A 14,049-nucleotide genomic window follows, 5' to 3' on the forward strand; every position below is an offset into this window, starting at 1 on the left:
TATTTCAGAAACAACCATGGCTTCACCCTGATTGCAGAGTTCTCTGAATGCCAGAAGTTCAGTAGGAACCTGCCAAAATTCTGAGCAAGGGAGAGATGTAGTCAGTGTTGGGCTTACACCTTATCCTGCCCTTCTCTTTTCAGAGGGTTGCTTTTACCCAAAGTAGTGGAAGATCATGGTGTACAAAGAACAGACGTCGGAAACCTTGGAAGTGGGATTTATTTCAGTGATTCGCTCAGGTATGTTCGATCCTTAATCACAGAATCATTACTGAGTACTTGCTGTGTGTTTTCTTCTGTCTTTCCTTGGTGAGGGAGTTTCTCAACCAAAACACAGATTTATCTATTACATATGACCTCAATATGCCTGGAATATTATTTCATCTTCAGCATCCTTGATAATGTTTAAATCTGCCCTTATGCCAGACATGGTGGCTCATGCCTGTACTCCCAGCTCTTTGGGAGGCCAGGGCAGGAGGATCACTTGAGCCCAGGAGTTTAAGACCAGCCTATGCCACACAGCAAGACCCTATCTCTACAAAAAAATTAAAAAATTAGCTGTGCATGGTGGCGCTAATAGAACCTATAGTTCTAGCTACTGGGGAGGCTGAGGCAGGAGGATCACTTTGAGTCCAGGAATTCAAGGCTGGAGTGAGCTATGATTATGTCACTGCAGTCCAGTGTGGGCAACACAGTGAGAAGAACCCCATGTACATCATCTGCCAACCTCATAATTGGTATTGTAACATCATTTAATGCAAGGAAACAGACTCAGGGAGGTCAGGGAACTTGCCTAAGGTTGCAGAGCTAATTAAAGGATGGAGACTGAGTTCAGGCCCAGGACAAAGGATAATGATCCAAGATACTTAAAGAGTTCCTACAAATCAATAAGGAAAAGATAAGCAACCCTATAAGCAGATGTGCAAAAGACTTAAATAGAAACCTAATAGCAAAGAAAACGAGCTGGGGCCAGGCGCAGTGGCTCATGCCTGTAATCCCAGCACTTTGGGAGGCCAAGGCAGGTAGATCACTTGAGGCCAGGAGTTCGAGACCAGCCTGGCCAATGTGGCGAAACCCCATCTCTAATAAAAGTACAAAAATTAGCTGTGTGTGGTGGTGTGCACCTGTAGTCCCAGCTACTCAAGAGGGTGAGGCAGGAGAATCGCTTGAACCCAGGAGGCAGAGATTGCAGTGAGCCGAGATCACACCACTGCACTCCAGCCTGGGTGACAGAGCAAGACTCTGTCTCAAAAAATGAGCTGAGTGCAGTGGCACACTCCTGTAGTCCCAGCTACTCAGGAGTTTGAGGCAGAAAGATTGCTCAAGTCCAGGAGTTTGAGATTAGCCTGGGCAACACAGCAAGACCCCATCTCAAAAAAAAGCTTTTTAAAATTAGCCAGGCATTGTGTCACACACCTGTAATCCAAGCTACTCAGGAGGCTGAGGCAGGAGGATTGCTTGAGCCCAGCAGTCCAAGGCCACAGTCAGGTATGACTGAACCACTACAGCCAGCTTGGGAGACAAAGCAAGACCCAATCTCTTAAAAAAAAAGAAAAGAAAAAAAGAGAGAGCACTGTAATAACAGAACACTGGAAATCGTGCAGATGTCCATCGACAGTGGAGTGGATCCGTACATTTTGATGGAGTCTTACATGAAGTCCTGTCCTGCAGTTTAAACAATTGGACTGTGGCTACACATGTCAAACGGATGAGCCTTAGGACCTTGGTGGATCAAAAGTTATTAGATAATTCTATATACAGGCATACCTTGGAGATAATTGAGGGTTTGGTTCCACACTACTGCAATATAGCAAATACTGCAATAAAGTGAGTCACACACGTTTTTGGTTTCCCAATGAGTACAAAAGGTTTACACTCTATTGAAGTGTGCAATAGCATTGTGTTTAAAAAAAAAAACAATGTACATACCTTAATTTTAAGGTATGTACTTTATTACTAAAAATCCTAACGATCATCTAAGCCTTCAGTGAGCCATTGTCTTTTTGCTGGTGGAAGGTCTTGTGTCAATGTCTATGGCTGCTGACTGATGAGGGTGGTGCTTGCTGAAAGTTGAGGTGGCTGTGGCAATTTCTTAAAATAACGACAACAGTGAAGTTTGCCTCAGCAATTGACTCTTCCTAGCATTTACCTACAGTAGAACTTCCTTGAAAATTGGAGTCCGTTATCTCAAACACTGCTGCTGCTTTATCCACTAAGTTTATGTGATATTCAAAATCCTTTGTTGTCAGTTCAACAATATTCACAACATCTTCACCAGGAATGGATTCCATCTCAAGAAACCACTTTCTTCACTCATTCATAAGAAGCAACTCCTCATTCATTCAAGTTCGATCATGAGATTGCTGCAATTCAGTCCCATCTTCAGGCTCCAATTCTAATTCTAGTTCTCCTGCTGCTTCTGCCACATCTACAGTGACTTCCTTCACTGAAGTTTGAACCCCTCAAAGTCACCCAAGATAGTTAGAGTAAACTTCTTCCAAACCCCTATTAATACTCATATGCTGACCTCCTCCCATAATTCATCAAATGCTCTTAAGGACAAGGAGAATAGTGAATCCTTTCTGGAAGATTTTCAATTTACTTCGTCCAGATCCATCAGAGGAATCACTGTCTATGGCAGCTATAGCCTTACAAAATGTATTTTTTTCTTTTTAGAGTTGGGGTCTTGCTCCATTATTGCCCAGGTGAGAGTACGGTAAGATGCAACCATAGCCATAGCTCCCTGGAACCTCAAACTGCTGGACTCAAGTGATCATCCCACCTCAGACTCCTGGGATTACAGGCATACCTGGCCAAAATGTATTTCTTTCTTTCTTTTTTTTTTTTTTGAGATGGAGTTTGCTCTTGCTGCCCAGGCTGGAGTGCAATGGTGTGATCTTGGCTCACTGCAACCTCCGCCTCTTGGGTTCAAGCGATTCTTCTGTCTCAGCCTCCTGAGTAGCTGGGATTACAGGCACATGCCACCACGCCTGGCTAATTTCTGTATTTGTAGTAGAGATGGGGTTTCATCATATTGGGCAGGCTGGTCTCGAACTCCTGACCTCGGGTGATCTGCCTGCCTTGGCCTCCCAAAGTGCTGGGATTATAGGCGTGAGCCACCGTGCCCAGCCCAAAATGTGTTTCTTAAATAATAAGACTTCAAAGCTGAAATTACTTCTTGATCCATGGCTGCAGAATGGAAGTTGTGTTAGCAGGCATGAAAACAACAAACTCCTTGTACCTCTCCATCAGAGCTCTTGAATGACTAGGCGCTTTGCCAGTGAGCAGTTGTATTTTGGAAAGAACCTTTTTTGTTGAGCAGTAGATCTATACATTGGGCTTAAAATTCAGTAAACCATTCTGTAAACAGATGTGCTGACATCCAGGTTTTGTTGTTCCATTTATAGAGCACAGAAAGAGTAGATTTAGCACAATTCTTAAGGGCCCTGGGATTTTTGGAATGGTAAGTGAGCACTGGCTTCAGCTTATAGTCACCAGCCGCATTAGCCCCTGACAAGAGTCAGCCTGTCATCTGAAGCTTTGAAGCCAGCCATTGACTCCTCTCCAGCTGTGGAAGTCCTAGATTACATTTTCTTCCAATAGAAGGCTGTTTTGTCTACATGGAAAATCTGTTGTTTAGTGAAGCCACCTGCATCAGTGATCTTAGCTAGATCTTCTGGAGAACTTGCTGCAGCTTCTACATCAGCACTGGCTGGTTCACCTTCCATTGTTATGTTATAGAGATGGCTTCTTTCCTTAAACCTCAGCCAACCTCTGCTAGCTTCAAGCCTTCCTTCTGCAGTTTCTTCACCTCTCTGAGCCTTCATAGAATTGAACAGAGTTGAGGCCTTGCTCTGGATTAGGCTTTGGCTTAAGAGAATGCTGTGGCTGGTTTGATCTTCTATCCAGACCATTAACATTTTCTTCATATCAGCAATAAGGCTGTTTTGCTTTTTTATCATTCCTATGTTCACTGGAGCAGCACTTTTAATTTCCTTCAAGAATTGTTTCTTTACATTCACCACTTGGATAACTGTTTGCCACAAGAGGCCTAGCTTTCAGCCTGTCTTGGTTTTCAACATGCCTTCCTCACCAAGCTTAATCATTTCTAGCTTTTGATTTAAAGTGAAACATGTACAGCCCTTTCTTTCACTTGAACACTTAGAGGCCACTATAGGGTTATTATTAATTGGCCTAATTTCAATATTGTATCTCAGGGAATAGGGAGGCCAGAGAAGAAGGAGAGAGATGAGGGAACCACTGGTCAGTGGAGCAGTCAGAACACACGAAACATTTACCAAGCTCGCCACCTTGTATGGGCACAGTTTGTTGCAGCCCAAAACAATTGCAATAGTAACATCACAGATCATTGATCACACATCACCATTACAGCTATAATAAAAATGAAAAAGTTTGAAACATTGTGAGAATTACCAAAATGAGACACAGAGACACAAAGGAAGCACATGCTGTTAAAAAAAAATGGCACCAGTAGACCTAGACCTGCTCAACACAGAGTTGCCGCAAACCTTCAATTTGTAAAAAAAAAAAAAAAAAAAAAAAAAAAAGAATATCTCTGCAGTGCACTAAAACAAGGTATGCCTGTATGTGCAAGGCTCAAAAACAAGCAAAAGTATACATTACATTGTTGAGGGACATATATCTGTGCATTAATACTATGAAAGAAAATAGGCCAGGCACAGTGGCTCAAAGCCGGTAATCCTAACCCTTTGGGAGGCCAAGGTGGAAGAATTGCTTGAGGCCAAGAGTTCAAGACCAGCCTGGGCAACATAGTGAGACCCCATAGCTACAAAATGTTTTTAAAAATTAGCCAGGTGCAGTGGTGCACACCTGTAGTCCCAGCCTCAGGAGACTGAGGTGGGAGGATTGCTTGAGGCCAGGAGGTTGAGGCTGCAGAGAGCTATGATTGTACCACTGCACTCCAGCTTGGGTAAAAGAGTGCAAGACCCTGTCTCAAAAAAAAAAAAAAAAAAAAAAAAAAAACACACACAAAAGAGAAAACTTATAAAAAAGGGGACACAGTAAAACCTCTCCCAACCTACCCAGGGTCCCCTCTGTGGCTCCTTATGGAGTAAATTCCACATGGGAAAAAAAGAGAAAATAATATACAAAAATTCAAGACAGTGATCAAATTACCTCTGGGTGGGAGAGAAGGTGAGCTGTGGGGCAGCATAGAAGTTTTAGGGATGTTCTAGTTCTTAACCTAAGTGGTAGCTATGTGGATATTTATCTTCTTATTCTTTAAATATGTATATCATAAATGTTTTTTCCTATGCACACTGTATCCAAGTAAAAATTTTTAGATGTGAATTGAGCCAAATAGCAGTGGATTAAGGGGTAAATGAGCCAGAAGAGACAGTCACTGGCCCCCTCTGCCAGAACGTGGTGAGATAGGAAGGAATAGAGACAGCTCCAGGGAGAAGTCCAGAGTGCGGTTTAATGAGAAGGAAGGAAGCATGCTTGTAAGTTGCAGGAAAAGAGCCCTCCAAAGGGGAGAGGGTTATAGAAGGAATGGGGGAACTGATTTTTTTTTCAGTGGGTGAAACAAAGAAGGGTCGTCTGGCCATACTTCTGCATTTTGAACTTAATCTTTAAAAAAATAGAGATGCATCTCCAAAATGTTGTGTCCAAAGGTGTGTCCTAGTCTGTGCTCCTAATAGCAAGAGTTGCCTTATTAAAGCTGCTGATTCCCAAAGAAAGATAAAACAACATTTCTCATTTGGATGTCATTTGAAATGTTTGTTTTTCCATTCAGGAGGCTTTGTGAGAGCTTGTCTTTCCCTTTGACCGGTTCTTACTCGCTTGGTACCCACGGTTCTTATTCCTTTCCGAGCTTTAGTGCAGAGAATTAAGTCTACTTTTTCCTAATTAATAAGGTGGTTATTTTTCCTTTTCTTTACCACCCTGGTATTTATGATGGTAAAATGTGTATATTTTAGTAGCTAACAAAGATTTAGGAGAACAGTAGAATTCATTTCCCTCTGGAAACAAAGTGCTTTGAGCACTGCGTAGCACAACATAAGGGCAATATACATATTTGTCACATAGAAATGCGAAATAGGCCAGGCATGGTTGCTCATGCCTGTAATCCCAGCACTTTGGGAGGCTGAGGAGGGAGCATCACTTGAGCCCAGGAGTTCGAGACCAGCCTGGGAAACATAGTGAGACCCCATCTTTGCAGAAAATTTTAAAAGTTAGCTAGGTGTGGTGCACATCTATAGTCCCAGCTACTCAGGAGGCTGAGGCAGGAGGATCAGTTGAGCCCAGGAGTTGGAGACTGCAATAAGCTATGATCGTGTCACTGCACTCTAGCCTGAGTAACAGAGCAAAATTCTGTCTAAAAAAAAGAAGAAGAAATACTAAATAAATAAGTGCATAATAAAGTTCTAAATTGAGTCTTTGGAGATATTTCAATAACAGGAAAATTTAGAACAGTTTACCAGGGAAGTCTTTTCAATAATATGTTATTGACCAGTCACTCTAAGCTATAAACATGTGTTTATTTCCTTTTGCATGTAGTACAAGTATCAAGTACTCACACCCGGGAGAGACAGATGGCACCAGACTCCTGCTCATTTGTGACGTAGCCCTCGGAAAGTGTATGGACTTACACAAGAAGGACTTTTCCTTAACTGAAGCACCACCAGGCTATGACAGTGTGCATGGAGTTTCACAAACAGCCTCTGTCACCACAGACTTTGAGGTATTTTTATATCAAGGAACAAGCAAAGAGAGTCTTGAATACTCAAAGAAGGGCCTTAGTTTTTTGCTCCTATTTTCATTAAATATGCTTAAGTTTAAATAATTGTTATATATGTACTGCGTGAATTCAACATTTTCTAAATTAGCAAACATGCTTTTATGAAAACATCTGCCAATACAGGCTTTTTGTTGCTACTGTTGTTAATCACCTACTGATTTCTATTTGCTCTAGGATGATGAATTTGTTGTCTATAAAACCAATCAGGTTAAAATGAAATATATTATTAAATTTTCCATGCCTGGAGATCAAATAAAGGACTTTCATCCTAGTGATCATACTGAATTAGAGGAATACAGACCTGAGTTTTCAAATTTTTCAAAGGTTGAAGGTAGGACAATTTTCTTGAATGCTGTTTTATGTTATTATATTTATAGACCTCAAATGTTATATTTTCAATGGAATGTATATTTGCATTTGTTATATCTATGACCTCATCCATAAGTATTTCATTTCCTTTCAATCTCAATATTGTTTCCCACAAATTTCTCTCAGTGTTAACATCAATCAAACCCCTCTGCCTAGTATCAAAATAAAGCACTTAATTTTAAAATATATATATTTCTTTTTTTTTTTTTTTGAGACAGGGTCTCACTCTGTCCCCTAGGCTGGAGTACAGTGTGTGATCAAAGCGCACTGCAGCCTCAAACTCCTGGGTTCAAATGATCCTCCTGACTCAACCTCCCAAGTAGCTAGGACTACCATCCATGACTTTTTTTTTTTTTTTAAGAGACAAGTTCTCACTATGTTGCCTAGGCTGGCCTGAAATTCCTGGCCTTCAGTGATCCTCTTGCCTTGGTATCCCAAAGTGCTGGGATTACAGATATGAGCCACCATGGCCAGCCTCATTTCCTTTTTTATCTTGCATACATAACCAGGATGATTGAGAAATTCCATGTGACTTCATTAACACACTGAAGTTGAGCTTATTCCCTTCAGGAATAGCCAAGACTAAAACCTGTGGAATCTTGCTAAGATGTCGTGGTGCAGAAAGTGTAATGGGGTGGGGAGAACAGACAGCAGAGCCGCTGTAGAGCCAGGAAGCCCAGGGTTTGAGTGTCGCCCTGCCACCCTGCAGTCTTGAAACTGCATGACCTTTTGCGCTCCACCTTCTCTCCGATGGGAATGAGAGAAATTGAAGGCACTGAGTAAATTGCCATGTGTGATGCGTGTGTTAGCTGTAGTAGTGCGAGCATACAAGAAGATATTCACTTCTCAGAGTATCATGAGCCCAAACAATTACAGTATTAATTAGTAGGACTGTAAGAACACATTAACATTTTTGAACGTGCTCAAATTATTTTTTGTCAGAAATGCATGAGGTCATGTGTGTTCAGAGGTGACTCCAATTTTTTCTCTGGGAGTCATTAAGTGAAATATCTGGCAAGATAATATGTATTTATATTTCCTAACCTTATCTGTATTCTGTATGTTTGTACCACTTAGAATAGGATGTGAACATTTTTCAGTATGCTGCCATAGGAGCCTTGGATTGAAAATCTACGTTGTTTCATGCCATCCCAAAATGCTTGTGTGGCACCATAAATAATAGTGACCGAGCCCTTCCACACTACAAGCCAGGGAATGCAGACACCTGGATTCAGGCTTCAGCCACACTTGAGACAGTCTGAAGACCTCTGTGTATTTGTGTGTATGTTTGAATGTATGTCAAGTAATTCTGTGTTTTCAAGAGGACACCCCACAGTCTCTACATTAAAAAGTCAGAAGAGCACATGCCTGTAGTCCCAGCTACTCGAGAGGCTGAGGCAGGAGGATTACTTGAGCACAGAAGTTCAAAACCAGCCTGGGCAACATAGTGAGACTCCCATCTCTACCAAAGAAAAAAAAAAAGAAAAGAAGAAAAAAAAATTTAAGCAGAAGGGTCTTTAAAAAAAAAAAAAAGGCCAGGTGTGGTGGCTCACACCCATAGTCCCAGCACTTTGGGAGGTCAAGGCACATAGATCCCTTGAGACCAGCCTGGGCAACATAGCTAAACCTCATCTCTACAAAAAATACCAAACAATTAGCTGGGCATCGTGGTGCATGCCTATAGTCCCAGCTACTCTGGAGGCTGAGACAGGAGGATCAACTGAGCCAGAGAGGAAGAGTCTACTGTGAGCAGAGATTGTGCCACTGCACTCCCACTTGGGTGACAGAGTGACACGCTGTCTCAAAAAAAAAGAAAAGGCAGAAGGCACCTCCCATTTTTCTCATGTGGGTTCACTTGCTTTTCAGAATTGGCTATTGAAAACCATAAAATGCTGTTTATCCATTTTCCCTAAAATAAAATGCATGAAGGCATGGAGAAGGAATAAAGATCAAGACAACAAAAATAGACAGGTTTGGTTTTGAAAGCTAATGGTGACATTTTTAACGTTTAGATTACCAGTTACCAGATGCCAAAACTAACAGCAGCACCAAAGCCGGCCTCCAGGACGCCTCTGGGAACTTGGTTCCTCTGGAGGATGTGCACATCAAGGGGAGAATCATAGACACTGTAGCCCAGGTATGTTGTCTGTGGCTTTATGACACTTAAACTACATGGATGTAAACTATACATGAGAATTTGATTGCAGTTGCCTGAACTGAAGGGAACAGATAGGTTTCTAAAATGTATTTATTCAAGAGATATTCACTAAGCACTCCATGCCAGGGACTAGCTAGGCTCTGGGCATCCAGCAGTGCACAATACAAAAGCTCTGCCCTTGTGGAGCACACACTGTGTGGGGGAATAGGCAATAAACATGATGAAAGAGTGAAACACATAACATGTTAGATAGTGACAGGTGCTAAAGAGAAAAATGAAAGCAGGAGGAGCTGCTTTCACAGATAGGAGCTGTGAAAGACAGGGGCTTTGAACCTGTAAACAGAATGGCCACGGAGGCCGCCCTGAGAAGGTGACATCTGCATACAGACCTGAAGGAAGTGGGGGCTAAACTGTGTGGACGTTGGGGGATGCTTGTTCCAGGCAGCAGGAACATCACATGCCAAGGCTCAGAGGTAGGAAGGAGGCTGATCTGGCCCAGGTGCGCCAAGGAGACGCACTGTGGCTGCAGTGGGGTGGAAAGGGGAGAGTGCATGGGGACTGAGTCAGAGAGGTGAGGGGCTCTCGCATCGGCACACAGGTCATGCTGTCCTTGACTCTGAGTGAAATGGAAGCTTCTAGATGTCTGGCAGAGGAATGACATGAGCAGACCTGTTTTAACCGGCTTACTCTGGCCACCATGTTGGGAACAGTAGGAAGAGGCCCAGTGGGAGAAATGTTAGGTCAAGTTCCTTGGAAAGCAGACTCTGGATAGAATTTGTTTTCAAGAAGCCTGTGGGACTGTGCCTGCGGGAGCCGCACCTGTGAGGGAGTGAGGGAGGCAGGACGTGGCCGACGAGACAACAGAGTCCTCAGATGATCTTGGGGGAAGCTCTGGGCCAGAGTGGTCCTTGAGAGAAGGTCTGAATCAAGGCAAGGGGGCCGGGCTTTGTAGCTCCACTGGGGCCAGTCCTGGGATGTGGGCTGCTCCGGGGAGGGGTCAGAACCTTGGCTAACGCAGTTTGTCTTTGGCTGAGGACAGATAGTTCCCGGGGAGGCACCCCACAGGTGACACTTCTAGCAGTCTCAGTCCTGAAGGGGACACAGCGGGCCCAACGTCATATCACATAGAGGAGACAATTGACAGAATTCAGTTAAGGGACCTGGTGATGTGGAGAAAAATGTTTGCAGTGGGGGTGTAGGAAGTGATGGAGTCTGCCAAGGCCTGAGGACAGAGCCAATCAGATTTGCTGATGGGGACGGGACAGTAGAGAAAGACAGCGGCCCAGGATGACAGCAGAGTGTTTGCCCTGAATAACTGGAAGGATCATGTTTGCACTTACTAGAATGGGCAGTCACAGGCGGGCAGGTTGGGGGGCATCAGGAGTTTATCTTTGGCCAAGTAGGTCTTGTGACTACATAGGACCGGGGAGGAGACCCAAGTTGGACTTATAAGTGGGGAGTCAGCAGCATTCACATAGTGTTTTAAGTCATGAGCCCAGATTAAACACCCAGAGAATCAGTAGAGCACAGAGGCCAACATGGAGACGTAGGGGAGGAGGCTGAGTCAGCCACGGAGACCAGGAGGGAGCGGCTGTGGAGACACATGAGGACAGCTGAACAGGGAGGGGAGGAAAGGCTGCTGGTGGGTCTCATGAATAACAACCCAGCCCTGACCATTGGATTTAGCAATGAGATTGTTGGTGACCTTTGCCTTTTGATGGTGTGGTGGGGGTGAAAGGCTGATCAGAGTGAGTTCAAGAGGGAATGGGAGGAAGAATTGGGAGACAGGAGAGAAGATGAGACAGCAGCTGAAGAGAAGTGGGGTTGTGTTTTCTTTCTCCTTTTAAGACGCAAGAAACAACAGCATATGTGGGAGTCAGTGCAGGAGGGAAACCTGGTGACCTGGGAGAGGGGAATTGCTGGAGCTACTTCCTTCTCTACACCCTTCTCTGTGTTTTATTGCATAAATAGGAAATATTGTTGAAAAGACTGTCCTGGTAAACCATTCTGAAGTTTATGTTTATCGAAATATCTCCAAAGACTCAATTTAGAACTTGATTATGCCCTTATTTATTTAACATTTCTTTGTAACAAACGTATATTGCCCTTATGTTGTGCCAGGCAGTGCTCAAAGCACTTTCTTCCCAGAGAGAGATGAATTCTACTGTTTTCCCAAATCTTTGTTAGCTACTAAAATATACACATTTTGCTATTATAAATACCAGGGTGGTGGCCGGGTGTGGTGGTTCATGCCTGTAATCCCAGGACATTGGGAAAGAGGCCGAGGCAGGAGGATTGCTTCAGCTCAGGAGTTCCAGACCAGCCTGGGGAACATGGAGAAACCCCATCTGTACAAAAATTAGCTCAGCGTAGTGGCGTACACCTGTAGTCCTATCTGCTTGGGAGGTTGAGATGGGAGAATGGCTTGCCATTACTAGAATGGGCAAAGTCACAGGAGGGCAGGTTGGAGGAGGCAGAGGTTGCAATGAGCCAAGGTCGCACCACTGCACTCCAACCTGGGTGATAGAGCAAGACCCTGTCTCAAAAACAAAAACAAAAAACCCGGGGTGTTGAAAGAGAAGGGACAAACCCCACCTTATTAAATTATCTGCACTGAAGCTCAGAAAGAGCATAAAATACCAAGTGAGTAAGAACCGGTCAAAGCGAAAGACAAGCATCGCAGGAGGGTTATCTAATGCGGGTGCTGGGGCCACAGCCAGGAGCTCGCAGCAGGTTCATCATCCACAGTCACAGGATGGAAGGCAGCGTCAGGGGTGCCAGGTGGCCAGGTGCAGTGGTAGAGCTTGGAAAGTTTTCGGTTTTCTAAAATTGAATTGGTTTGCTAAGATTTGGCCTCATCATCGGCTTCTGACACTAAAGATTGCATTGAACAGCCATAAAGGCCTTTTAGGAGATTAAGAATGTTCAAGTACAGTGCCGTGATGTTCTGATCCCTGTAGAGGGAAATTAGTTCCATTTCAGTGATCACCTTAATCTGGGGAGGCGGAGTGTTGGGTGAGAAGAGCAGTTTGGATATAGCTGACCTCCACCCCTGGGCCCACTCTGACCCATCCTCAAGGCAGCTCAGAGCAACAGCATACACTTTGAAAGACCCAGCTGTGGGCTCATGGGACATGTTCTATTTCTGCCAATCCCTTTGGCACCACTTAGGGTCTGTAGACATTATGGTTACCACTTCCTAAGAGTCAGGCCCTCAGCCGAGTTTTCCACATGTAGTACTTAATTCTCTCAGACTCCATGAGCCAAGTGGTATAATTATGCCTATTGTTTGGATGAGGAAGCTGAGGCCCAGAGACAAACAATATGATAAAGCCCAAATTTGAACTCAGATCATTCTGATTCCAGCGTTCAGATTCTTAACCAGTACACCATAGTGCAGCATGGTAGATCATACAAAGCAAAGGATCCGGAGTTTGTAAGGCTTAGGTTTGAATTCTTGCTTATTCTTTCTAGTGCGGTGAGTTTGGGAAAGTTACTTAACTCCTTTGCCTCGTTTTCCTCATGTGTAAAATGGAAATAATAATATCTGCCCATCAGTGTTGTGGCTATTAGATCTAATAAATATAAGGGACTTAGGGCATTGTTTTTATGTGCAGAACAAATTATGACGAGGTTACAGGGAGAGGCGTGTGTCCTCCATGCCTTACTTGGGATTAGACGACTTGTACCATTTGCTATTTCAAACCTGAAGAGGCCTGTTCCCTGGGGAAGTTTGCCCCAAAATAACTTTGGATTTAGCAGTGAATTTCTCACTCATTTTATGATGAAACAGCCGGACTGTAGACTGAGCTTGAGTATCCAAGCAGAGGCTGGGGTGTAGATTCTTATATGTGCATGGCTCATACATTTTGACCCTTCTTGGAATAAATTGATGATGTTAAGCTTAATTACATCATGGTTTTATCTAATGGAAGAAAATTAAGATGTCAAAATTTGTTGCATTATATTAGTTTCTGTTCTAAGGCCTGGTAAAAATACTTTTATTATCGTTATCTAAAATTATTGACCTTTGTGAGTGCCCAGCCACACAGTGTGATATACAAAGAGAGTGCAGCTGACATAGGCCTGATGTCTAGGGACTCCTGCACAAAGGCGGGCCTGCTAACTAGAACAGGCAGGGCGGCTACTGAGTAGGAAGAAACATTAGTCTACACCAAGTACAATTAGATAGTGTTCGTGATCATCAAACTCAGGGCAAGCATGCATGCCTTTGAGGGTTTGGTAAAACTGGGGAAATCCAAGAGAGGATGAGAAGGAGTTCCGTGCACAGTCAAGGGGACAGTGTCTGACGTCCTTCTAGTCAGTGCTAGGCGGGCCCCAGTCCTGGTGCCTCCTCACCAGGCACACACTAAGCATTCATTGCAGGCGGCATAGCCCAGATCGCTGAGAAACTCCAGGACGCACCTTTGCCTCCTCTTGGGTGGCTGGCCAGACCGGGATTCCAGGAAACCTACCCACTGGCCAGCGACGTGTTCATTTGCAGGATGGCAAGAGATTCTGTCCAGGAGGGTACTGACCTGCTGATTTGGGGAGACTTAAATTGCTTATATAAATAAGGACTTCTTGAAAAATTTTGCCTGGCAACCTACACACCATAGGGGCAGCCAAGCTTGCAGCGAATCCAGGTGTGGACAATGTTTTCAAATAAGTTAGATTTTTTTTTTTAATTTTTCATTTTGGTCTCTTCCCTGGATTATTGATTACAGATCATTAAATATTTT

The 14,049-nt window shown here is 43.7% G+C and overlaps 1 protein-coding gene across 6 annotated transcripts in view; it reads left to right on the plus strand.

Annotated features, from left to right (window-relative positions):
* Positions 1-14,049, plus strand: part of PARP4 (poly(ADP-ribose) polymerase family member 4) — a 91,565-nt gene that overhangs the window by 27,837 nt on the left and 49,679 nt on the right. For all 6 annotated transcript variants that reach the window (XR_008493280.2, XR_008493281.2, XR_008493282.2 and 3 more), the window contains exons 12-15: positions 144-239; positions 6,540-6,723; positions 6,955-7,111; positions 9,162-9,286. Coding sequence is in view for 3 of the 6 variants with exons in the window: in XM_054445974.2 (XP_054301949.1) it covers positions 144-239; positions 6,540-6,723; positions 6,955-7,111; positions 9,162-9,286 (562 nt within the window). In the remaining 3 variants the exon portion in view is untranslated. The remainder of the gene's footprint in view (positions 1-143; positions 240-6,539; positions 6,724-6,954; positions 7,112-9,161; positions 9,287-14,049) is intronic.

This window comes from Pongo pygmaeus, chromosome 14 (assembly GCF_028885625.2).
Source record: "Pongo pygmaeus isolate AG05252 chromosome 14, NHGRI_mPonPyg2-v2.0_pri, whole genome shotgun sequence".
NCBI classification, from domain to species: Eukaryota; Metazoa; Chordata; class Mammalia; order Primates; family Hominidae; genus Pongo; species Pongo pygmaeus.